Source organism: Ornithodoros turicata, chromosome 7 (assembly GCF_037126465.1).
Source record: "Ornithodoros turicata isolate Travis chromosome 7, ASM3712646v1, whole genome shotgun sequence".
Taxonomy (NCBI): Eukaryota; Metazoa; Arthropoda; class Arachnida; order Ixodida; family Argasidae; genus Ornithodoros; species Ornithodoros turicata.
Window position 1 is genome coordinate 41612789 of NC_088207.1, and position 24239 is coordinate 41637027.

Sequence of the window (24239 nt, forward strand, 5' to 3'; positions counted from 1 at the left end):
CTGAGGTTTTCCCTGGGTTTTCCGGCAGACTTGCGAGACGAATGTCGGCACAGTTCCCCCTGAAGTCGGCCCAGGACGCATACTAACCCCGCTGTCTCCTGCTGCTTTCTGCTGTCCTCTCTCAATCTGGCAACGTCTGCACGCCGCTCACAGCCACAGTTGCTTCGCGGCGCTAACACGGAATCTTTAAAAAAGACCTCCCCCCATTTATAACTCAGGTATATTAGGAACGCTTACTAACAAAAGAACGATTAAGCTACCCGCTCACCTTTACAAAACGTTGCCGTCAGCGTAAAAACTGCGCTCCCTCGAGGTGATGCTGTAACAGGTCATTACCTGGAGAGTGTGTGGTGGAATACACATTCGGACAAAAAAGTATTGCACGAAACATGAACATGTACCGACAAAGAGCGCCCGAGTCTGTTGAACCTCTTGTGCGGGGAGCCCGTGGATGAAAATATGTAGGGAAACCATCACGGCATAGGGAGATGTTTTGATGCTCTGGCGGCTCTGTGCTTGCACTTGTCGCATATCGTTAGAAACCGACGACGTGTGCTTAGCAGTGTCCAATTCCCGCTGTTTCCGGGAAGATTTTTTTCTTAAAATTTATGGAAGTTGCCGAAAAAGCGAGCTGGCGGTGCATAGCATGGTAAACACTTGCAAGCTTGTTCATATCACTCATCTTTTTTCCTTTTTTTTTCAGGCATCGGAGATTGGTATGATGACGGACTATCATAATTACGTCATAACTTCTCTGGTAAGTCAAATGGTAAAAAAAAAAAAAAAGTTTAGAGCGTTGAGACTGAAAAGCGACTGAAAAGCGAGAATAATTGTCCTGGTTTCTTGGTCCAATTGCACCCATCCTCAATCCCACCCATCCCAATTGCGATGTGTCGTCTGTTGTCTCGATTTGGATAACGTTGGTATTGCCTACCCGCTTCCCCTAGCGGAAGTTTCGTGGACTGATGAATAAATTTTAAAAAGTACAATGAATATAAACCTAAATAACGAAACAAATATGCATCGGAAGATATTCGCGCACACGGATGCACACTCACACACACATATTACTCTAAGATCGTGAGTTGTGATGGCAACTTTACATTTCAGTCACGACCTTCTGGGTCATAGTGCTACAGGTACTACTGGTACGCGGCAATACTTTAGTATCGGTATACATCGCGGTAGGGTAGGTGGGTCCGCTGTAACATAGGCGACATCGATTCCAGGTGTTCACAAGTAGTCCAGGGCAGGGATGCGGAATGGGGGTCCCCGTTCCATTCAAATTCCATTCCAATGAATGGAGATGTGCGCTAATTCCATTCCCTTCCATTCCAGGGAATCGAGAGGTATGGTCGATTCCCGCTCCTGGAATGTATTGACACCCCATTCCATTTCTTAAATTCCGTATAAAAACAAAAGACTGTGGTTGTCGAAAGAGTTCTAAAGATGAAATAAAACAAGTCACATATTTCGAATTATAATAAAATAGACAAAAAGCATTTGCAATTAAAAATAATATAAAAACACTTCGAAACTACGCAACGCGGAAGAGACGCCCCAAAGTGGTTCATGTGAAGCGTAATCTAGTTTGATTGCATGACTCGATTTGCAGCATGAAATTTACATGCTTCAATAAAGTGAGGCAGGGTTCTTCGAAATCCGTGTGTAAGCAATCGGACAACTGGTCACAGACGTTGTGCTTCTTTAATGGTCATGAATCAAATGAAAGATGCGTGGGATCCTTGATACAGCTGCGTCGTCGTTCGGACAACTGGTCACAGACGTTGTGCTTCTTTAATGGTCATGAATCGAATGGAAGATGCGTGTGATCCTCGATACAGCTGCGTCGTCATCGTTTTCAAACACACTCCCGCCGCCAACGGTGATACGATAACGACGTTACAATATGCCTAAACACGAGACGTATAACAGAAAAACGTAACAAACACCGATGTACAAAAACGAATGGTCTTCAGTCGGGCTCTAATGGTAGTCCTACAAGTCCTGTAGAGAACCACATAGGCTGAACGATCTTATCTGGCACTGTTAGCTGAGGCACTTGCGAAGAATCATGGCTATTTGAAGGTGCTCCCAGTATCCAGCCCTTACGTGAGAGATGTGCGTGGTGGCCCTGTGACCTCACATGAATGTTCCGATGAAGACGTAGCAAGACGAAGTGACGTAGGGAACAGTTCCTCCTACGAAGCCTGATAGCACGTAGACTGACATGAACAAACGTACGTGTATTGCCTTTCTTGTTCACAAGGATGGGGTTAGTTGCAGCAGCCTGAGCGGCAATGTCACTGGAAGAGGTCGTAGGATGTCCGCCGCCGTAGACGTCGGAAGTGTCTGCCAAAGACATAGTTGGATGTAACGTCTGCTTCGCTGATGTGGTACAGGAGACTTCATGATTTCCCTGATACGTGAGGTGTTCGCATTCTTCGCAGGTTCTTCCGCTACCAGTCAAGACGTCATCAGCGGAGATCTTGAGACTTCTCATTGTATCCCCGTGTTGAACCTGGCCTACTGCAGCACCTGTGATTTTCGTTCCGCAAGTTTCCATGGTTTGACGCTCAATCTGAGTTGCGGAGCAGTCACTTGATGGCAGTACAACGAATTCAGGGCTGTCGCTATATTGTCTTCTGTCGTTCAAGCGTTGAAGAGATTCCTGAAAAGCGTCTGCTGTGGATGTTTCTGGATCGTCTTGCGCAAATCGTGTAGTGTTCAAGGTAGGCCTTTTCACAGTCATTGAGGTAGCTCTTGAGCATTCCAGAACCTTGCTGGTGCGCACTTAAGCAGTTACTATCATCTCCAGATACATGTCGCAGCCCTCTGCTTCGGTTTCGATATCGTCCAAGTCTATAATGGCTGATATCTGTTCGCCCAGATAACGGAGTTCTGTGGCGTGACAGGTTAGTATCGCGAGCTTCAGCTGCAGGGTCTTGTAAGAAGGAGTTTCCTGGAGAGATGCTATGATCTCCGAAGTAAGCTTCGCAACCCTTTCACGGACAGGTTCTCTTAACTGATTGAGACGATCCATGGGGCACGGTCCAGTTGCCAAATGCTTTCCTGAGTAGTCTTCTTCCCGGGTTTCGACACCAAAATGTAAGCAATCCGACAACTGGTCACAGACGTTGTGCTTCATTAATGGTCATGAATCGAATTAAAGCTGCGTGTGATCCTCGATACAGCTGCGTCGTGGTCGTTTTCCAACACCGTGAATTAAAATTGGTGGTCACTTATGTCAGTTTTTCCAGAGAGCCAGTTTCTCGAGCACAATCTGGACAGCAGCAGTTTCTTCGTGCGCCCATTATTTTTCTATGATTGCATCTTCCTCATCCGGCAAACTGCACGCCTGTTCCCCTCTTGCCCGTTTCTGCATTTTTCGTCCTTCCATGTGTTCTTGCATTAAGTTTTGAGTATCCGCGGAGGGCTTCTCTTTATATGGATGCTCAGGACTCCCTTCTCACTCCGCGTAGGTACGTAGTGGAGGGGGGCAGAAGTGAGCCTGCTCTTCCTTTTAGGGTGAGAGCACTTTGGTTAACGCAGTCTGCCTTGGCGAACCGTGTGTTCAATTACGGCCGAACGGTCGCGGGGCAGTATTGCTTGCAGTACTGTTACTGGAAATATTTTTTACTAAATTCCTTATATTTTTGAAGTGCTGAACGATGCAGGCAACATTAATTATTATATTATTTCCCTCTTCATCGTTGACATGTGCGATGCGCGCGCGTATGGTCAAGGTGCGCAAGGCCAGAAACCATTGTGTTGAAATCAAAACTACCGTAAGGACCAGTCCGTTCCATTCCCAATCCATTCCCAATCCATCCCCAATCCATCCCCAATCCATCTCCAAGATCGCTCCCGCCATTCCATTCCCACTCCATTCCACGTTCTGATAGAGCTGTAATGATTCCGGAATCATTCCAACTCCGAGTGGTAGTGACCCTGTTCCAGGGCATCGGGGATGGGGAGGCAAGTAACTCCTGTCTCCAGCCACTTCCGCTCAACCGGAAACGTCCGATACGCCTGTTTACAAAAAGTACGAGGACAGCCTTGTCACGGGAGATACTTAGACGTTGTGCATTAGAGGCACTATGCAACCGGCTCTATAGTACTAGGCATTGTTTTCCCAAATACGAGACATCTCTATATATATCGCAACTGCATACAGGTTGATACAAACCACCTGAGAGCATTGTGTGCGTGAAACCGAACCGCGGTACACACATTGTAACTTTACCAAATTTCGTCTCCGTGTCCTCGGTCGTTAAGTAGGCACTGCTGCCCTGTTGTGAATAAGAACCACGTCTTTAAATTGATATGTTTTGTATCCTGTACCCTGGGTCTTGTAAACTACATTGAAGAGCAAATTAGAATGGTGCAAGCGAGCTGGTGTTCAGTAGAAAGAGGTAACATTTTCTTGAGTTTGAGGAACACATAATACGAAGAGGACAACACAAGACTCAATACTCTTCTCATCCTCATCCCTTGACTCATCCTCTTCGTATTGTGTGTTCCTCAAACGAAATGTTACCCCATCTACAGTACACCAGCTCGCCTCAAGGCTCTCTTGACCTTTCTGGATGCCATAGAAATTCGATCCTTATTGTGAAGGGGCTAATTATTTCACTCCCCGCATCACCGCCAGCAACGAGGTAGAGTATCGCCCCTGGCGGTCAAACTCCCCATCCATCATCTCACAATAAAGTTGTTGTTGTTTACCCCTTTCTAGAAAGAAGAGGCGCGGCCTAGTAGCAGCGGCACTGCAACATTGAAACTGTTGTTTAATACTTATAACTACAGAAAGTCAATATCTTAGTAACATATATGACTTTCTATGCATTCCCCTCTGTAAGCACGATGGCACTCAAAATTAGTTCGAATTGCGTTGTGAGCACAACGTTCAAACATATTAAGCTTTCTGTGACACAGTTTCTGCTGTTACCACTATGCTATGTTCCTGGTGACACCAACCCTGTAGTTGCCACACATCTGTGTTTTCTGTGTTCTTCTACTGGCTCCAGTACAAGCCCAGTAGAGGCTCAGTAGTCGCTGTTCTAAATAACGGCGGCTCCCAACTTGCGGCCTTTGATTTGATCTACCTTCACTATAGGTCGCTCGATTTCTCACTTTTTTGCCATTCTGCGAAGTATGGCCTTCACATCGGTGAAACCCACTGAGCCAAAACCAATCCAATTTTAATGCATTACATTCACGATGATTCGTCCGCTTGCGCACCGAATGTATGTCTCGTTCAGTGCTTTTTAAAATGGAAGTCATGTTCGCAAGGCCAAAAAGCAATGCCTTTTGAGTTGGTCCACTGCTTTCCCGGGCAACATATACAGGAAAGAGAATAAAGGAAAACGCAGTGATATTTCCGACATCCCCAACGAATCGTCCGCACGCAAAATGCGTTCTACCCTAATGTATACTGCACTGTACGTCGTGACTCGGTTGCGAAAGGCAAGGCTAATGTTTGCGAAATTATTTTGGTTTGATTCGATCTGATTGCAGAAGGAAAAGGGGATTGCTTCTTTTTATTTTTATTTATCTATTATTATTATTACTATCTTTTTCCTTTTTTTTTTGCTCTCTAGCTCGTTGTGAGTCCTGAATCATGCATGATTGCCACAAAAATGGCGCACGCCCCCCCCCCTCCCCCGCCCCAGTTTTCATCAAATCAGGTAGAGGACGTTGTCGTTCGGAATGATGGTTGGCTAGGAGCGTGCTATGTGGTGAAGTTGATTATAAGTGAGAGAGCGAGCGAGAGATAATTATAATTTCAGACATATGTCGGCACAGTTCCCTTAGAAGTCGGCCCAGGACGCACATTCCCCATGGCGTTAGTCGTGACGTTGCCCACCTCAGTGAGGCCGACAACGGCGAGCCCTTTCACCGCCACTGCCACCGCCACCACCACCACCACCACCTATTTGTAAGAGCAGTGCAGATAACGAGCTTGAGACGGCTTAAGTGAGTGGTACAGCTCACATCACAGTTAACTTGAACACTGCTCCAGCCCGCGCAGCGGGAACAGAGCCACCATGGCAGTGCCTAGCAGAAAACAACGCCCTCACAACGAGGGTCATCCCCTGTAACTGTAAATAGATAACCACAACACCCTCCTGCCTTTAATTCTACTAAGCACTCCCAGGGTCCGCAGGCAGGAATGGCATTCCAGTTTACTCTGATGCGAGCTGTACCAGAGACTCAAGAAATGAACCTCCATAGCGGAGTTGAATGACCCAAAACATTACCATCTTCCCATGTACTACATGTGGGTGCGTGTCGTTCCGCTCGCTCAGCGTCGGCATTCTTAATTTTGCATTGGAATGCGCAACTGCATTCCAGGGACGCATACATTACCGAATGCAAAAAGCCATTTTCATTTCTTTTTTTTTTTTTTTTCACGGTCCAATACAACAGCTCAGCAACGTTGCGTCTGCTCGTTAAGAAAGCTGGAAGATAAATATTGCTGAGTCTTCACCTGCATGCTCCACGACCATACAGAGAAAGCACGCTTTACAGAGCACCGCCCCCGTCTGACTTCCCTCGCTAATGAGGTATCCCGATGGAAATTGATGTTCTGAGGCTGGAACACAGAAGGAAGGACAACACAACACACAAGCCTCAAGTGCCTAACAACAATGAAATTAATTAATTAAGTAAGTAATAAGGTATCACTCCCTTGAGTTTGAGGGGAAAAGGGATTTGTTCTGTGTAGCTTGGCATTCTACGTTTATTCCCATGTTCACTCGCTTGTGCGATACCTTCCGCATTAAAAAGAACAGCGTCCAAGTATGTACAAGAAGCGCGATTCATAAGCGTTCCCGAGCACGCGGTGTCTCTGTTTGTGAAAACATATCCGTCAGACTCGATAATAATCCTACATCTTCACATGGAATGTTGAACCAATGCAGAATGCAGGAACTTCAACTTCAACTTCGAATGATGAAACTCACAATTCATCATCTCGAAATAAAGTTGTTGTTGTCGTCGTTGTTTCTCATGGGGGGGGGGGGGGTCTCGAATGCAGAGCATGCCACTAACAATGTGCGCAGGAAGCAAACCTGGATTATTGGAGGCGATATATGGTCTAAGATGCATTCCCCTCGAAATAATGTTAGCACACATACGTAACTGTTCGGGATTACCTTGGTCACTATTTTCAGTAACACTTGTTGGTGCTCCCGAGGCAAACAATTCAAGAGCAATTGTTGTATAGGGGACGGAAAGCGTTCTGAAAGGCCTGCGGAAAGTATTCCTTTACCTCGGCATTTAGTGATTTTCACCTGTTTCAGCCGAGAACTTGCGTTGCGGAAATAGCCATTTTTATTCACTTTGCGTTTGATCGAGACCGACAAAATCACATCACGAAAGAGACCGTAGGAGTCTCCTGCTTCCTCCCATGCGGCAGGGTCGGCGCATTTTCTGCAACTCTTTGGCGCGTGGCGAGCGAACTGTAATCGACTAATATGTAATCATCCCTGCGCTCGTTCAAGCGGAAACTGTGCAGAGCTCAGCTTTCAACGCAAGCAGTGATCCCTCAATATCTTCATCTCTGCATATACCTGTGTGCCTGTCTCCTATGCCGTGAAATGAAGCTGTCAAGGAAGATGGTGCTCGTCTGAACGTCTGGCTCTTCCTCTGTAGAAGTCTCACGTGCATTGCAGAACAGACGGTTACAGCTTGTGCCAGGAATGGCGTATTTTCCCTTAGATATCCGTATAAAGATAATTGGGGAACATGAAATAGCTAAGACTAGCGATATCAAAGGTCACACCACAGAAGCTTGAGCTTCCATCACCTAGAAATAATGCCGCACACGTGTTCAGAAAAAGGCATTGCGGATGTTTTGCAACCGATAGCACTTCACGCAAGGAATGTGTGAAGGTTGAAGTACCAGTCCTAACGCTTGCACATAATGGGTTTTCTGTAAATAATGCTCTATTATTATTATTATTATTATTATTATGATTATTATTATTATTATTATTATTCAGTATTAAAATACTTTAATTGCTTTAATACTCTTATTTTGTACTCCATGGCATACATCGGAAAACCTGTTGCGAGTTGTCCTCCTATAAATAGGGGCCCAAGCAGCACAGTGTACTGAAAGTCGAGTGCAGTAGGGGTGGACGGTATGCGTCTTATCAATGCGCTTTAGTTTCACAAGTCTGTTCAAGGCCTTCCACCAACCCGTCCACTCGACTTTCAGTACATTGTGCTGGTTGGGGGTTTTTAGTAAATCGTAAGCGCCCGCCGAGGATCCGATTCCGTATCGCTGTCAGTCAATCAGATATCAGCAACGTGATGTCAGCCACTCCAAAGGAATCAGGTTATTGACTTATCATGTTTTCGGAAGCGTTATCGTGTAGCTTCTACGTTCGCCTAAAACTCCCTAATAACCCAAGCAGCACAATGTACTGAAAGTCGAGTGCAATGTGAGTGGACGGGTCGGTGGAAGGCCTTGAACAGACTTTTGAAACTAAAGACCATTGATAAGACGCATACCGTCCATCCCTATTGCACTGGACTCTCAGTACATTGTGCTGCTTGGGAAGGGTACTGCGACACCATGTTGTCCTGCATGAAGGTTTGTGGCAGGATTACAGATTGCATGTAATAATATGTGATACCTTTAGTTTAACGGGCCAGTAGTTTAATAGTTTGTCGGTGTGGCTCTGTGGTTATCCACGAGCCCTTTTACTCGGCCCGTTATAAAAAAGGGATCTCCAATAGATGCGGTAATGTGCTTATGTCTCTTCTTTTCTTTCTTTCTTTTTTCATTGCTTCAAGCTCTAGCAAAGCATTACGTGCCTTCCCACCCACTTGATTGATTACCCTTGCATGTCACGCCTCATAGTTTGGAATGCCCAGGAGTACATTAAAATGTCGGTCTTCAACTACCTTGACATATTCACTATGCGCTGACAGCTGCTGATGTGTGCGTCAAGCGCATTTTATACAGAGAGCCCAGGAAGCCCAGAGATGAAATTGCAACGCCACGGTAACGCAGTAAAATTTGAAGTTTATCGAAACGTGAAGTGAAACTGAACCACGGTAACGCAACAAAATTGTCTATTTATTGAAGGTCTATACACTACACGCGCGGTAGAGAATTATGGATCACTGCACTCTCTGCGCGCTACGCTGTTAAAGAAACAGTGAAAGCCTCCACTATCAACTTTTATAGCGTTTGTCTTTCGGTATTGTCCGATAAATACCATGCGTTCCCGCAGAACAAGAATCAATAATCACAATAATCAGAACAATAATCGCAACCAATCAATAACAGGAGAACGATAATCGTAACTGACGTGTAGCGCGCTGGAGAGGTCTGTGATTTGCACTTGCTCTAGAAACCCCTGAACTCCTTGAGATAGCCTGTAAGAGAACGAGTGAGTTAGGCGTCACTGCGTGACGTAGCGGAGAGGAGAAACGATGAAAGCTCACGCATCCACTGGCGTCACTGGCTTCTAAGGGCACGCCACGTCGTGGAAACGCCGAGTTTCCATTTTTCTGCATTGAATTGTGCAGCGATAAGGCAATGTTCTGCGAAAATATTTTGCACGCTCGCTACAGATAGACTCCCTAACCACTTAAGTGTGGTTTCGAGCGATCCTAAGCGCGGTTGCATTGCTCATGTACCGGAAATAATGTAGTGCGACTCGATTGAGTACGTGTGATTTTTTTGTGTGTGCCTAAATATGCATAGAGATAAGGAGCATGGTATACAACATGTACACAGCACCCCCTCGTGTTAAATGGTGCCTCTCTGTTCCTCTCTACTTGACTTTAATCTAATTTACATGTATGGCGTGGTCCATATGTAATCGTATGTATGGAGCAATGCAGGGGTGGGCAGTAATAGCAGTACTTCGTATTATAATACTATTATTGTTACACTTCCGAGTATTTGTATTATAATACTCACTCTCGGAATGTACTTGCGTCTGTATTATGATACACAAAATTGAGGTGTTACATGTATTATGACACTCTTGAAGGTGTAATACTTCCCCAGAGGTCGTCAGTCCGACCTTCTGAGTGTCACCAGCGCGTTTTATCAGTAATCTTTCATGACCCACAAACCTTTGGATACGAACAAGACCCCTCCTATTCCCCTGCTCCAAATTATCTCAAAGAGGGTGACCTCGGGGCCAGAGGTTGCTGGAGGCTTCCCCGCATTCCTTCTAGTTCAGCGTCCGTGAGGATGAGCCATCCCATTTACGAGGCCTTTGTCGCATGAAAGAGTACGTCAAGTCCAGTAGGTCCTCTAGGCGCGTGGACCATGAACGATCACGCAATTTTGGACGGTCCATATTTTACTGTCAACACTGAACGGAATCAAGACTCTGCCACACTGAGAGCAAGGTGTCCATTGTGCTCGAAAATAATCTGCGCTATCTAATCATATAGGAAAGGGTATTCTCATTCGCCAGCCTCCTTCTAAGACCGGCATGCACTAGAGGACTACCCCTTTGTGAACACCCTGAAAATATAAGCGCCCGAAATAAAACGTAATGGACCTTTTTCATAACGCTTCTGCGCATGCTGTGTGACTTTGACGGCGCTGAAGACGGTTCCTTACATACTCAATGGGCTTCGGCGTGCGCCGATCGTGTTTCACTGGACAGCCGCTAGGATACCACGCGAATGGGAAAAGGCTCATTGGAGGATGGCTGTCTCAATAAGTAATGCACAAATTGTATATATTTCTGCTTTTCGTTTCTTCTCTTTCTTTCTACCCAAGTTATGTGTCAATGTATTAGTAGTATTACTCGTGTAATACACACAAAGTATTAGTATTATGTACTGTAATACCTCAGAATGAAAGTATTACGTATTAGCATTGTAGTACTGTTTTCTGGTAACTGTTATGTATCAGTATAATCATACAAAATGTGAGTATTACTGCCCACCCCTGGATCAATGTAATGTATAAATAAATCTTCGTGGAGAAGAAGGAGCTTCCTCCGAAACGTCAATCATCTCTTTTTGCAACTTCGGCAATAACCGATTTCAGGAGCTCCCAGTGCTCCTTGCGCGCGTGTTGCAACCTGGGAGATTACTGTCATGAGAAAGGTAGAACAGTCCATCACGTTTCGTTTTTGCTGACATTGACACCTCGAGGATAGTGGGCCTAGAGAGGAGAAATCGAAACAGTTTAGAAACCTTCTCCTCCTTTCTGACGAGAAAAAGTTCCCATAGTTCAAAGCGGAGCTAAGCTCTCCGGGATTTTCTGAAGTAGTCTATCCGTGTTTCATTTTAAGAAATAATCATTCTCTGTCAACTCATTTAATAAACTGCTGCTTTAGTTCTTTTCATGAAACTTTCGTCTACGACTCACTTCTTTATTACCGTGTAAATAAGTCCAACTGGTATATATAATGTACTCCGCATATAACATGTGTTTCCATGCAGGACATGCATACGTTGAACACGAGCCAGTTCCATAACACCTTAGCAAATGTGTCGGCACTTCGTCTCGTGGACATGGAGCGCAGGGAGATGCAGGAGCTACTCCACAGTTGGTCAAATTCGGAACTGCGTTACGGGCGTCGGGCTCTGAACATGACGTCACTCCGGGTACGTTACCCCATTTGTGTGACCTCTATTTACACTGTCTGACGGACAACACGACAGAAACAATCAAACTACTATGAACTAGAAATACAACAACAACAACAACTACTACTAGATAATAATGGAACTAATAATGGACTATGTAATAATGAAATAATGAAAAATAATAATACTACTATTACTACTAGAAATAATCGAACTCCTCGAACTAGCGATGTTGCGAATCAACGCCATTCATTGGACGATGTTCTTGTGATTTGCCATCATGGATTGTCAGGGAGGGATGTCACGTCGAGACTGGGAGGTACCCGGGTTCGAATCCCGGTGCCGCCTGTGCTGTCTGGGGTTTTTCCTGGGTTTTCCTCAGACGCTCTCAGACATATGTCGGCACAGTTCCCTTAGAAGTCGGCCCAGGACGCACATTCCCCCAGGGCGTCAGTCGTGACGTTGCCCACATACGTGAGGCCGACAACGGCAAGCCCTTTCACCACCACCACCACCACCACCACCACCACCAGGGATGTCACCTTGCGGTTGGTCACTACAAATCATGTATTCAAACTGTTACTTTCAAGTTCGCTTTAGGGCATATGCCAAAATACAGGTTTCGATCGGCGTTGAGCTAATTTAACAATTGCTGAAATTTCAATTGATTGACGGCGATTGCAAACAGCCGTGATCTTGTCTGCGGTAGTGTATATACACATAATAAATTTTCTTTCAATGGAGAGCAATCGAGGAATGAATTGGGATTAACATTTTCTGTTTCGCATAAATTTAGCATAAATTTTCTTTCAATGGGGAGTAATCTGAGAATGAATTGAGAGTGGCATTTTTTAAAAACGATAAACATGCAAATGGTTTACATTAACAAGTTGGTTCACGTGATTCAAGTATTTACTGCAGCAGCGATTCCGGGAATTAATTGGAATATAATACTTTTCTTTTTAGAATAAATTAGAATTTAGCGTAAGTTGAGAGCGGATTTAACATAAATTTAGCCTAAATTTTAGCATACATTTTTAGCACAAATTTTAGCATAAATGTAGCATAAATTTGTGCATACATTTAGAATGAGCATAAATTTAGCATAAACTAGATTATAGCATACATTTAGTATAAATTAGAATTTAGCCTAAAGTTAGCATACTTTTAGTATAAATTCAGCATGTATGTTTTAGATTGAGCATCAATTAGCATAGATAAAGATAAACGTGATAATGAGTTACTTTCATAAATTCGTTCACATCATTCAAGAATTTACTGCAGCAGGGAAGCTCTGAGTCCGTTGTAGACAGCGATGCATCAGGTATATGTGAGGGAAATTTCTTGACTCGAAGTATCTAAAATCGCTGAATGGCGAGTTTTGTCTACATGTTGCAAACTGACCGGCGGTCTCAAAATTAAACAGCCATGGAGAGTAATCAGGGAATGAACTGGAATTACTATTTTCCTGTTTAGAATAAATTTAGCATAAATTCTAGTGTACTTTTAACATAAATTAGCATGAATTTAAGCATGAATCAAGATTTAGCATAAATTAGCACTTTAGCATAATGTTTCGTACAATTTAGAATTGGCATAAATTTAGCATGAATTAAAATTCCTCATACATTTCCTTTCAATGGAGAGTAATCCGGGAATGAGGTGGAATTAGGACTTTACTTTTTAGCAAAAATTTAGCATGAATTAAAATTTAGCAGACATTTTCTTTCAATGGAGAGTAATCCGGGAATGAGTGGGAATTAGTACTTTACTTTTTACCATAAATTTAGCATAAATTATAATTTAGCATACATTTAGCATAAATTAGAGTTTAGCATACGTTTGAGCACAAATTTTAGCATAAAGTTACCATACTTTTTAGCATAAATTCACCATGAATTTTTTAAATTCAGCATCAATTAGAATAGATAAAGGTAGACGTGGGAATGATTTACATTAACAAATTGGTTCACATGATTGAAGTATTTACTGCTGCAGGGAAGCTCTGAGTCTGTTGTTGTTGTAGAGAACGGCGCATCAGGCACATGTGAGGGGAATTTCATGACTCAATGTATCTGAAATCGCTAAATGGCGAGTTGTGTTTGCATGTTGTAAACTGACCGTCGGTCTCAAAATGAGGTAGCAATGGAGAGTAATCCGGGAAGGAACTGGACTTACTATCTTCCTTTTTTAGCATAAAGTTAACATAACTATTAGCATACATTTAGCATACATTTTCTTTCAATTGAGAGTAATCAGGGAATCAGTTGGAATTAGTACTTAACTTGTTAGCATAAATTAAACATAAATTAGAATTTAGCATACTTTTTAGCATAAATTCAGTATACTTTAGCATAAATTAGAATAGATAAAGATAGACGTGAGAATGATTTACTTTAACAAATCGGTTCACATGATTCAAGTATTTAATGCAGCAGGCAAACTCATACATTTAGCATTTTCATACATTTAACATATATTTTCTTTCAATGGAGAGTAATCAGGGATTGAGTTGGAATTAGTGCTTTACTTTTTAGCAGAAATTTAGCATAAATTATAATTTAGCATACATTTTAGCATAAATTAGAGTTTAACATACATTTTAGCATAAATTAGAATTTAACATACATTTAGCATAACTTAGAATTTAGCGCACTTTTTAGCATAAATTCAGCATACTTTTAGCATAAATTTGGCATGAATTTTTGAAATTGAGCATCAATTAGAATAGATAAAGTTGGACGTGAGAGATTACTTTAACAAATTGGTTCGGATGACTCAAGTATTTACTGCAGCAGGGAGAGCGACGTATCAGGTACATGAGACGGACATTTCATGACTCCATGTATCTGAAATCGCTGAATGGCGACTTGTGTCTGCGTGTTGCAAACTGACCGTCAGTCTCCAAATGAAGCAGCAATGGAGAGTAATCAGGGAATGAACTGGATATACTATCTCCTTTTTACCATAAATTTAGCGTAAATTTTAGCATACCTTATCATAAATTTACCATGAATTTTTATAAATCTAGCATAAATGAGAATTTAGCACACATTTTCTTTCAATGGAGAGTAATCCGGGAACGAGTTTGAATTAATATTTTACTTTTTATCATAAATTTAGCTTAAATTAGAATTTAGCATACTTTTAGCAAACATTGAGCATGAATGACTTCCATTAACAAATTGGCTCACATGATTCAAGTATTTACTTCAGCAGCGAAACTCTCAGTATGTTGTCGAGAACGACATCAGGTACAGTGCTGGACAAAAGCTTACGGAACACGCTCCGGCGAATTTCTTCCTCATAGCGACACACTAACACTACCAGCTTAACGCACATGTGCCTGGGTAACCCAGTCACATGTGAGTTAAGCTGGTAGTGTTAGTGAGAGTTAGTTTCGCTGCTGAAGTAAATACTTGAATCATGTGACATACTGACTGGGTTACCCAGGCACATGTCTGGGTAACTCCGTACGATCCCATTCTCTGCTAGCGTGTCACTCTGAGGAAGGAATGCGCAGGAGCGTGTTCCGTAAACTTTTGTCCAGCACTGTACATGTGAGGGGATTTCAAGACTCCGAGTATCTTAAATCGCTGAATGGCGAGTTGTGCCTTCATGTTGCGAGCTGACCGTCGGTCTTAAAATGAAGTTGTTGGACTGACCAATACACTTACTAGCCGAGCATAATGGTCAAGGACTGCCGTAAAGAAAATTAAAAAAATAAGAAGACAGCAAAGCCTAGCCTTTACGTAAGCTCAAAATTATGGCCTACCCAAGTAAAACTATCGGTATATTTCCTTTTGGAATGTTTTAGGTTAGTTTACTTGAATGTTAATCTACGCTCACATTTACCTTCGATTTTTTGCTTTCAATTAACGTAGTAAAAAGTGAGACTAAAAAACGAGATTTAGAAGTGACACTCAATGCATCACAACCCTCGCTTAGCGGACGCTTTAGTCCACTCGGCCATATGACGTCGGTATGCCTGGAAAGAAGGAACTTCCAAATGATTATGTTATACAATGCAAGTGTGGAAACCACAGAGCGAAACTTTTTGTTGATCATCGATAGGCACAGAGACAGAGTGGACCGAAATGACATGTGAGAGAAATGTGTTGTATGAAGGGAATAGCCTACGAAAACGAGGAAATTTTCATGACTCACCGCTCCACCGCCTCCTGCATTGCAAGGGCAAGACGCGTTTCTTCGTAACTTAAAGACCCGCACTTGCTTTTCGTCTCTCAAAGGCGCACTAAAGTGCAAAATTTTCTCCTCGCGAACAAAATATGCCTCTACCTTGACTCTTATTGGTCCCCTCAAACTATTTGTCCAATCACCGCGGGAGGTCGTTTGAGGAGACCAATCCGTGGCCTCTCCCCATTGTCGCGCTTCTTGAGAAGGAGAGGGAGAGCGTAAATTGAGTTTTTGTTTTTCTTTTCTGTCGATCATAAATTACAAACGTATGAATGAGAACCGAATGAATGAGACCCGTTCCTTTTGTGTTGATGTCAAGGTAACAACATCTTTCATACCGCGAGGACATCGTCATTTGTCCTATCTCAACCTTCATCTTTCACCGTTTGTCAGTTTATCCTTTATTCTCTAATTCCTTTCTTTTTATTTATTTTATTCTCCTTTCATTTAGTTTTCTTTTTTTCTTTGCGGAATAGCAAGTCGACGTTCCGTTTCGCTGACCTCTCCTCCTTTTTTTTCTTTGTTCTAATAAATTTATGCCCCCCCCCCCCGCGCGAGGATAAATTTTTGCACTCTGGTGTACGCTAAATCAATGTACGCTAAATCCCCGATAGACGTCGTCTCTAGCTCATGCTAATGTGTGTTGTTCACGACTTGACGTGGCTACTCTTCTCTTACAGACGGACATTGCCCTCATATTTGACGCAACGACCCTCTTCGCTCGTGCTTTACACGACCTGGAACATATTCACACGTTTGAATTGAAGTCACTGTCCTGCGACTCCCCATCAGCATGGGCCAATGGCGAAACGCTGCTGAAGCAGATGAAAATGGTGCGTTAATGCTATCCGATTCATCATCGACTCACCACCACCTCATTCTAGTTTCTTTTCTTTTCTTTTTTCCTCTGCTGGGATTTTTTTAAATTGTCGTCTTTGCTTCGGAAAAGAGCAGAAATCGCGGTGCACAATACACGTAAACAGTGCGTGTCATAACCATCGTATTTCACGGTGTATAAGCCCACTCACAAAATTGAAAACTAAAACAGATATTGAAAAATATTCAATGGCTAATGCCCGCGGAGATAACTTCGCGCAGAGTCGCGGCAGACTGTACAGCATACAACACGCGCATTATGCGCCGGAAAATACACACACGTGCACACATTTTTACATATTTTAACATAAGTTTGATTCTCTTTATTTAATTTGTCGTACATTTTTAAGGTTATGTCTCGCATATACCAGTATGCTGCTCTTTTTGCATCTCATCGTTATCATCTATTGTTGTTGTTGTTGCTCTTTTTGCAGATAGAAAAAGAAGATATTATGTGCACGTACGGTACAGCGCAGTTTGACCGCATACGTTATAGCAATGAGTAACCAAAGAGACCACATTGTGAGATTTTCATTGATCTCCATACACGCTGTGAATACACTTTAATTGTGTAAAATGATAAGTTCAATTATATCAACGGAATCGCAAACCATGAAATATATGATACGGCACTCTAGTGTGCTGTCTCCAGCACTTTTAGTGCAATGAAGAAGAATAAACGTGTTTCAAAGGAGTCATCACGCCTATCGCGCGACGCAGTGGTGTATCCAAAATCCAAGCACGGAGGGGTGTTGGAAAAAAATTGTGTGTGTGTGTGCGGGGGGGGGGTCATTATTATAGTTACGCCATTACAGCTTAACATATCATTACCGACATGTGTCTAAAGCTGAAATAGCAAGGGCATCCCCTGTAGGGGGTACGCAGGTGAAGAGTTAAGGGGGTGTCAGTGAACATTTGGGGGTGTTAGGGCGGTGTAGGGGGTCTGGATTAACAACTGGCGGGGCAGTATTGCTTCCAGTACTGCTCCATGGGAAGATTTTTTCCTAATCTATTAGAGACATAGTAGAAAGCGTGAAAGAAAAACAACAATATTTATCAACAACAATTATCTTTGGATCTTTGGATGTGGATGGGCATGCATCGGGAATGTAATGAACCGAAGGGCAGCACCTCATGCGCAGACACCAGCCTAGTTCACGGTCTCCATAGCACAGCATAGCTATGCAGGCTGCAAGAATGATAGCCTGCACACCATCCTACACCTCAGTGGCTCGCTCTCCACCTCCACGAGACACGTGTGACCTAGAATTATGGACGTTTTCTTTGCGGCACGGGACTCCTTTAAGGGCCTCTGTATTACTTACTGTACTTAGGATTAACATGATTTTGTACTTCGAGAGCGGGACAACCCACACCCTCATATCCTTTTCATCATCACCTCATCATCATCTCCCGCTATAGTCGTGATGGCAAAACGGCTTGATACCTCCCAACATCATCACCACATAGTATCGCTACCAGCATAACATAGTTCAAGCTTGAAAAGCATGAAAGCATGAAAAGTTCAAAGCATAGTGGAAGCTTGAAAAGTGCTGCAAACGCAGCAATGAAAGTTTAGACGCTCGCCGTTTCATTCTGTGTATGGAGACCTGCACGGATAGCCTACGATAGAGACTTTGAACTAAGGCAAGAACTGAAAAGCACATAGTGCGTCTTCCCGTGGCGCAGGAAGTGAAAGAGAAAAGGAATTGTTGTTTGATCAAGAACCGTTATTATTTGCTCCGCTTAGGTGAACATCAAAGGTTTAACGGGGGACTTGCGCCTCAACGACCAGGGCCTGCGAACCGACTTCGGTTTGAATGTCATAGAGATGAAGAAGGAAGGCTTTCGAAAAGTAAGTGTGTCAGTTTTCTCTATTTGAACTTCCAATGAGTTTGAGAGATTTAACTCATCGATCCCATCGCTTTGATAACGTACAGCGCGGGTATAGAAGCTTTTACAAGGTGCAGGCACTTAGTTGCTTTAAATAGCGCCGTGCTTCCGCTGTTCCCTCTACTTCGTCGAATGCTCACTAAAGTTGTATCTCACAACAACAACAACAACAGAAGAAGAAGAGTGATACAGCTTAATGACTTATTCCAGACCGTTGTTGTATAGACTATTTTGGCAGAGTGTCGCTTGTATAACTCCGTTCGTTACATGTATGTTTCTGTTTCTTACAAAACCCTCTGGAGTCCTGAACTTGCAAATAGCACGTTAAAATTAGTTACGTGCACTGTTATAACAAGGGCTGCTGGTGGTGGTGGTGGTGGTCGTGGTGCTGGTGGTGGTGGGGCTGGTGCTGATGAAAGGGCTCGCCGTTTTCGGCCTCAGATGGGCAACGTCACGACAGAGGCCCTGGGGGAATGAGCATCCTGGGCCGACTTCTAAGGGAACTGTGCCGACATATGTTTGAAAGCGTCTGAGGTAACCACAGCAAAAACTCCAGACAGCACCGCCGGCACCGGGATTCGAACCCGGGTACACTTATAACAGAACTTCACTACATAGCACGCTGAAGGCCAACCATTGCATTGTAACAAGAAGCAATTTGTGTACAACTGGGTCAGTAGCGTAGCCAGAAATTTTGTTTGGGGGGGAGGAGGGGCATCAGGAAAAAAAAAAAAAAGCTGACTGGCAAGCGTCAAAGTGCATGACGCTCTGCGCACCGTTAATTAAATACTTTTCTTTATTGTCTTGAAAGCTGAGAGAGCAGGTTCTTGTTCAAATAATCTGGGTGATAGTAAGCGGAGTAGTTATGGTTATAAACTTTCTGAATAAGTATGTCACTTTGAGAAAACTCGAACCGAAAACTTATAGATAGATAGAGAGAGAGAGAGAGAGAGAGAGAGACAGACAGACAGAGAGACAGACAGACAGACATGTTAAAGATGTCAAGAAAACGAACTTACGAACTTACGAAACTAAAGCGGGATTGACGAGCTGTCGACAAATCGAATTGCGCCCACAGTGACTGGGAGTTACTTATGCACGGTCATGGTTTAGAAAAATGATCAAGAATCACGGTCTTTCAAACATTTTCTACATGGGGACAGTGGACGCGGACTGAAGACAGTGAAGAGAAAAATTTCGCGTGTAAACAGTATGTGTCACTGTATGATGAGATATAAAAAGTAATGTACCAATATTTACCTTCAACAGTGGCAGTACCAGACACGCATGCTTGGACACCGGAACAAAAAACTATTTATTCTTTTTCGAGGTCCGGACATCGCGTGCTACTAATGACAATTCACAAGGCATTCATAAGCGAAGATAACGGCCCTGCTGCTTTTCCAATGCCTCCTCGATAATTCCGCCCATTGGACAAGGAAAATGTGTGACGTGTCATTTCTGGCGCGAAAGATCGCCGAATTGAAGAGCTCGAAGCATTTTATTGTTTATTTTTCTTTGACCAAAGCCGCCCTGTTCCCTCCTACGTATTTTAAGACTATTGTGCAGTAACGTACAGCCTTAAAAATGAGTTTCACCACATAGCACGCTCCTAGCCAACCATGATTCCGAATGACAACGTTCTCGCCCCTGATTTGTTGAAAGCGGGAGGCAGAGCCTATTTTGTAGCCATTATGAACGTGCATAATGATGCAAAATAGGCTCCGCCTACCGTTTTCAACAAATCAGGGGCGAGAACGTCGTCATTCGAGATGATGGTTGGTTAGGAGCGTGCTACGTGGTGAAACTGATTTTTTAAGAGTGTAGGGAGAAAAATAGAAAATACTTCGGGAGGGGTTCTATGGAAACTTCCACTTAGGAGGAGGATTTCACTCTCGTTCTCCTCATCCCACATGCACTACCAAAGATACAAGTTCGTGTGGACCTGAACCCTCCGCCCCCCCCCTCTCCACGTAAAAAAAAAGAAGAAGAAGAAGAAAGAGAGAACGGCGGCACAGATGTTTTATGGCCTATTCCCTTGGTTTCCCGTCACTTGAGAGGTGGCGAGTTGGGACAGGAAGTCAAACCGCAGCTTCGGAACTGGCCGATGGGACAATGTAGGTCTAGAGTTACAGATGCGAAAATCACAAAACAAAACACGACACTATCATCTAGGCAACGACTCCGTGGGACGGGGAGAGGAAAACGTTGGAGATCACGAAGATAGCCCGGAAAGACAACACACAGGGCCAAGCTTGAAATAGGCAGCAGACACCAACGAAGCTATTGAATTAGATTAGAATAAAAGTAATAATAATATTTTATTCACCAAAGTGCGAAATGGGAATGATCAAAAACCCGCAGGATGCTACTTCACGAGGTTCGTCTCGCATACAGCAGTGCGGCATCGACAAGACGATAATGATAACTAAACTAATTGCTACTCAAAATTTTTCGTCGCCCAGATTTCATGGGGGATGGCCTAAAGTCCCCTAAGCCTCCCCCCCCCCCCTGGCCACGCCCCTGAACTAGACCTCTTTTACGGGTGAGTGGAGAGCGTCCGGGTGGCGAGTGGAGGGCGTACGGGTGAGTGGAGTGGTGAGCTCCTTGAAAGCGAACACGCGAGCGCGTGCGCTCCTAAAACAGAGCTGGGGGGAGTAATGTGGAAGTTGTCTCGCCGTTGTCGGCCACGCGTGACGGCAGGGCATCGTGACGACTATAGACAGAAAGGAATGAAGGGAGAACGGGTGAAGTGCTGCAGGTGAGGTAAGTGCGGGATGAATGAATCGGATGGGCAGTGTGGATGGAGGGTACGTAGAGGGATCTTAAACCAGTGGCATGGCCGTGCGGGTTAGGGCGTCCGCTTGTTGGTGCAAGCCAAGGTCGTGCTGAAGACTGGGAGGTGGTGGGTTCGAATCCTACTACCGGCTGTGCTGTCTGAGGTTTTCCCTGGGTTTTCCGGCATACTTTCCAGACGAATGTCGGCACAGTCTCCCTCGAACTCTGCCCGGGGCACATATACTAAACCCCCCCGTCCCCCACTCCTTCCTGCTGTCATCTCTCCATCTGTCCACGTCTGAACGCCGCTCATAGCCCCAGTTGCTTCGCGGCGCTAACACGGAACAAAAATAATAGTGAGTTTTAGTATACCCACCGTACTCTTATCACCTTTGCGTACGTATGCGATAACGTTGGTGGTTCTGCGCACGCGCGGAACATAAAGAGATCTTTGCGCATTGCGCAGAACCCCCACGCCTATCCCTTAACGCAAAGGCGACAGCGTACGATATACTAAAACTCGCTAACATATCCGTTGCCGCTAATAATGCCGCTAAAATGCGTGACTATGAGCGAATGAAAACAGTAAAGCTCTAAAGTAAAGATGAAGAACTGCTTCTTTAACAGGAAGCCCGTGGAAGACAGTAGACATCAGTCTTGGGTAAGTTACTTCTAAAAAGTAACTGAGTTACAGTTATAGTTACTTTCTTGGTCAAGTAACTAAGTTACAGTTATAGTTACTTTCTTTGTCAAGTAACTAGTTACAGTTACAGTGACTGAGAGAAAGTAACAGAGAAAGTAACTTAGTTACATTACAGTTACTTTTTATAAGAATGACCATGAGAGGATGATACAATTGTTAAAAACATACATTTATTTACATGTACTTAAGTGCAATAAACGTATATTATTGCACTTAACCAGAAGCTGTATAAGTGAATAAAGCGGCTCTCCCACGGCGAAAAATACGACATGTGTATCCGACCGAAGAGCGAAGAGCACAAGGCATAGGGCACATACCGATTAGGTACGGAAGGAAGCAACACACTGTTAGCGGGGAGTAGAGTACGGTAGGGTGAAGAAAAAAAAAGGTAACGACATTTATTCGAGTAACTAGTTACATTTTGCAGTTACATTCACAGAAATAGTAACTAGTTACAGTTAAAAGCTACTTTTCTGGAAATGTAACTAGTTACCCCTAAAAGTAACTAGTTAGAAGTTAAAAGTAACTTAGTTACTACCCAAGACTGGTAGACATGATTGTTCAAGCTCTTCGTGACGATGACGGAATCCCTATTCGGCTCTCCCATTATCAGCTGCCAACAGAGAGTGGCGGGAGTTGTGGGAACAGAAGGGGATAGCAGCGCTGTTTCCGCAGCCTCTCTGCAGAAGGCGCTGCCGAGTGGCGGACGAGGCTATCAGCCACGCACTTGCGTGCTCCCTTTCATAAAGCTCACGATAGATCGTCCACAATTCCATCTATACGAGGGAGCATCATGCGATTATTACGCAACGATGTCATCAACATCAGCCGAGCTGAACGTTACTGACGGGTCCGTCCGGCACATTGCATGAATAGCACTCCACCGCCCTGGATTATCCACTCAAGACTCGAAATTTGGTATCAGAGTATGGATGGATTACAACTCCAGACTCTAAAGTCTGTGACCGCAACCAATCGAGGCCCAATTCCGAATGGCGTCATCACGGTGTCCATTTCAGGTACGATGAAAGGGGTATGAGGAGTGCGGCGATAAATATCCGGATATGGTGTCCTTCAGGGCTCAGCTGGTCATTCATGCTGTCATTTCAGTTCCTCCGGCTCATTCGCATAGCGAAATTCGGGGATGGATATTTCAACGGAGGTGCTCGTTAACGGCCATTTAAAAACCTTTCCTCCCTTTCTTTTTTCGATAAACATATCCCCTCCCCCGCCCATTTAAAAAGAAGAGTGGCCTTTTAACTATAGGATTATAATAATAATTCGGGGATTTACGTCGCGAGACAACTGTGATGAAGAACGACGCCCCAGTGGTCGGATCTGTGGCTTAATTTTGCCCACCTGGGGGTTCTTTAACGTGCGCCGAAATCGCGACACACACGGCACACCACATTTAACGTCCCTCGCGGAAGACGGCGTGTCTGAGCAACTTGTACCCTTCTGACTACACTCTTAAAAATGACGGGAGGGGGGGAGGGGGGGTAATGGCAGGATAGGCTCGCCGTTGTTGGCCACACAGAAGTGGGCGTCGTCACGACTATAGCCAAAAAAAAAAAAAAGAACTTCACCACATAGCACGCTCCTAGCCGACCATCATCCCGAATGACAACGTTCTCGCCACCGATTTGTTGGAAAAACAGTGACTATGCTGCTGAATTTGCTTTTTTTTTTCATACACACCCACAGACGCACACACACACACGCAAATCCGGTAACAAAAAACACCATGTGTAGTAGTATATTATTAAATGTTCTGATATTAGACGGCAAGCTGTTGTGGAAGGAAGTTTATTACTTTAGTTGCCGGAGCTGCGCAAGACGAAACAAACCTCTACTGTGGAGGAGGTTAACCTGAGCCTGAGGAGGCGGCGGGATGAACTCAGGCTGAAGCTCTTTGGTTTGCTGTCAGAACACATTGAGGAAGCGAACAGATATCTCAGCATATCTCATTTTGCTGGTTGGTGGGTCGTCTGCTGGAATTTCATTACGCCCTCATGCTGCTGGAAATATCGAACTCAATAACATTGCGTAGGACCGTCTTACAGTTTGCATGGTGTAAGCATGTGCCGTTCAAAATTTGATATCATTATGCGGGGCATGCATCGGCAGCAGTGATGTCTACTATATGGCTGTGTCTAGTTTAGATGCCGGATACGGCACCAAGCTATGAGCCGTCCTACGCACAGCGTTG

General features: G+C 44.0%; 1 protein-coding gene across 1 annotated transcript in view; it reads left to right on the top strand.

Annotated features, from left to right (window-relative positions):
• Positions 1 to 24239, top strand: part of LOC135401123 (glutamate receptor ionotropic, kainate 2-like) — a 96013-nt gene that overhangs the window by 38653 nt on the left and 33121 nt on the right. Inside the window, exons 5-8 of the mRNA XM_064633320.1 lie at positions 704 to 757; positions 11437 to 11601; positions 16461 to 16613; positions 18407 to 18511. Of these exons, the coding sequence (XP_064489390.1) occupies positions 704 to 757; positions 11437 to 11601; positions 16461 to 16613; positions 18407 to 18511 (477 nt within the window). The remainder of the gene's footprint in view (positions 1 to 703; positions 758 to 11436; positions 11602 to 16460; positions 16614 to 18406; positions 18512 to 24239) is intronic.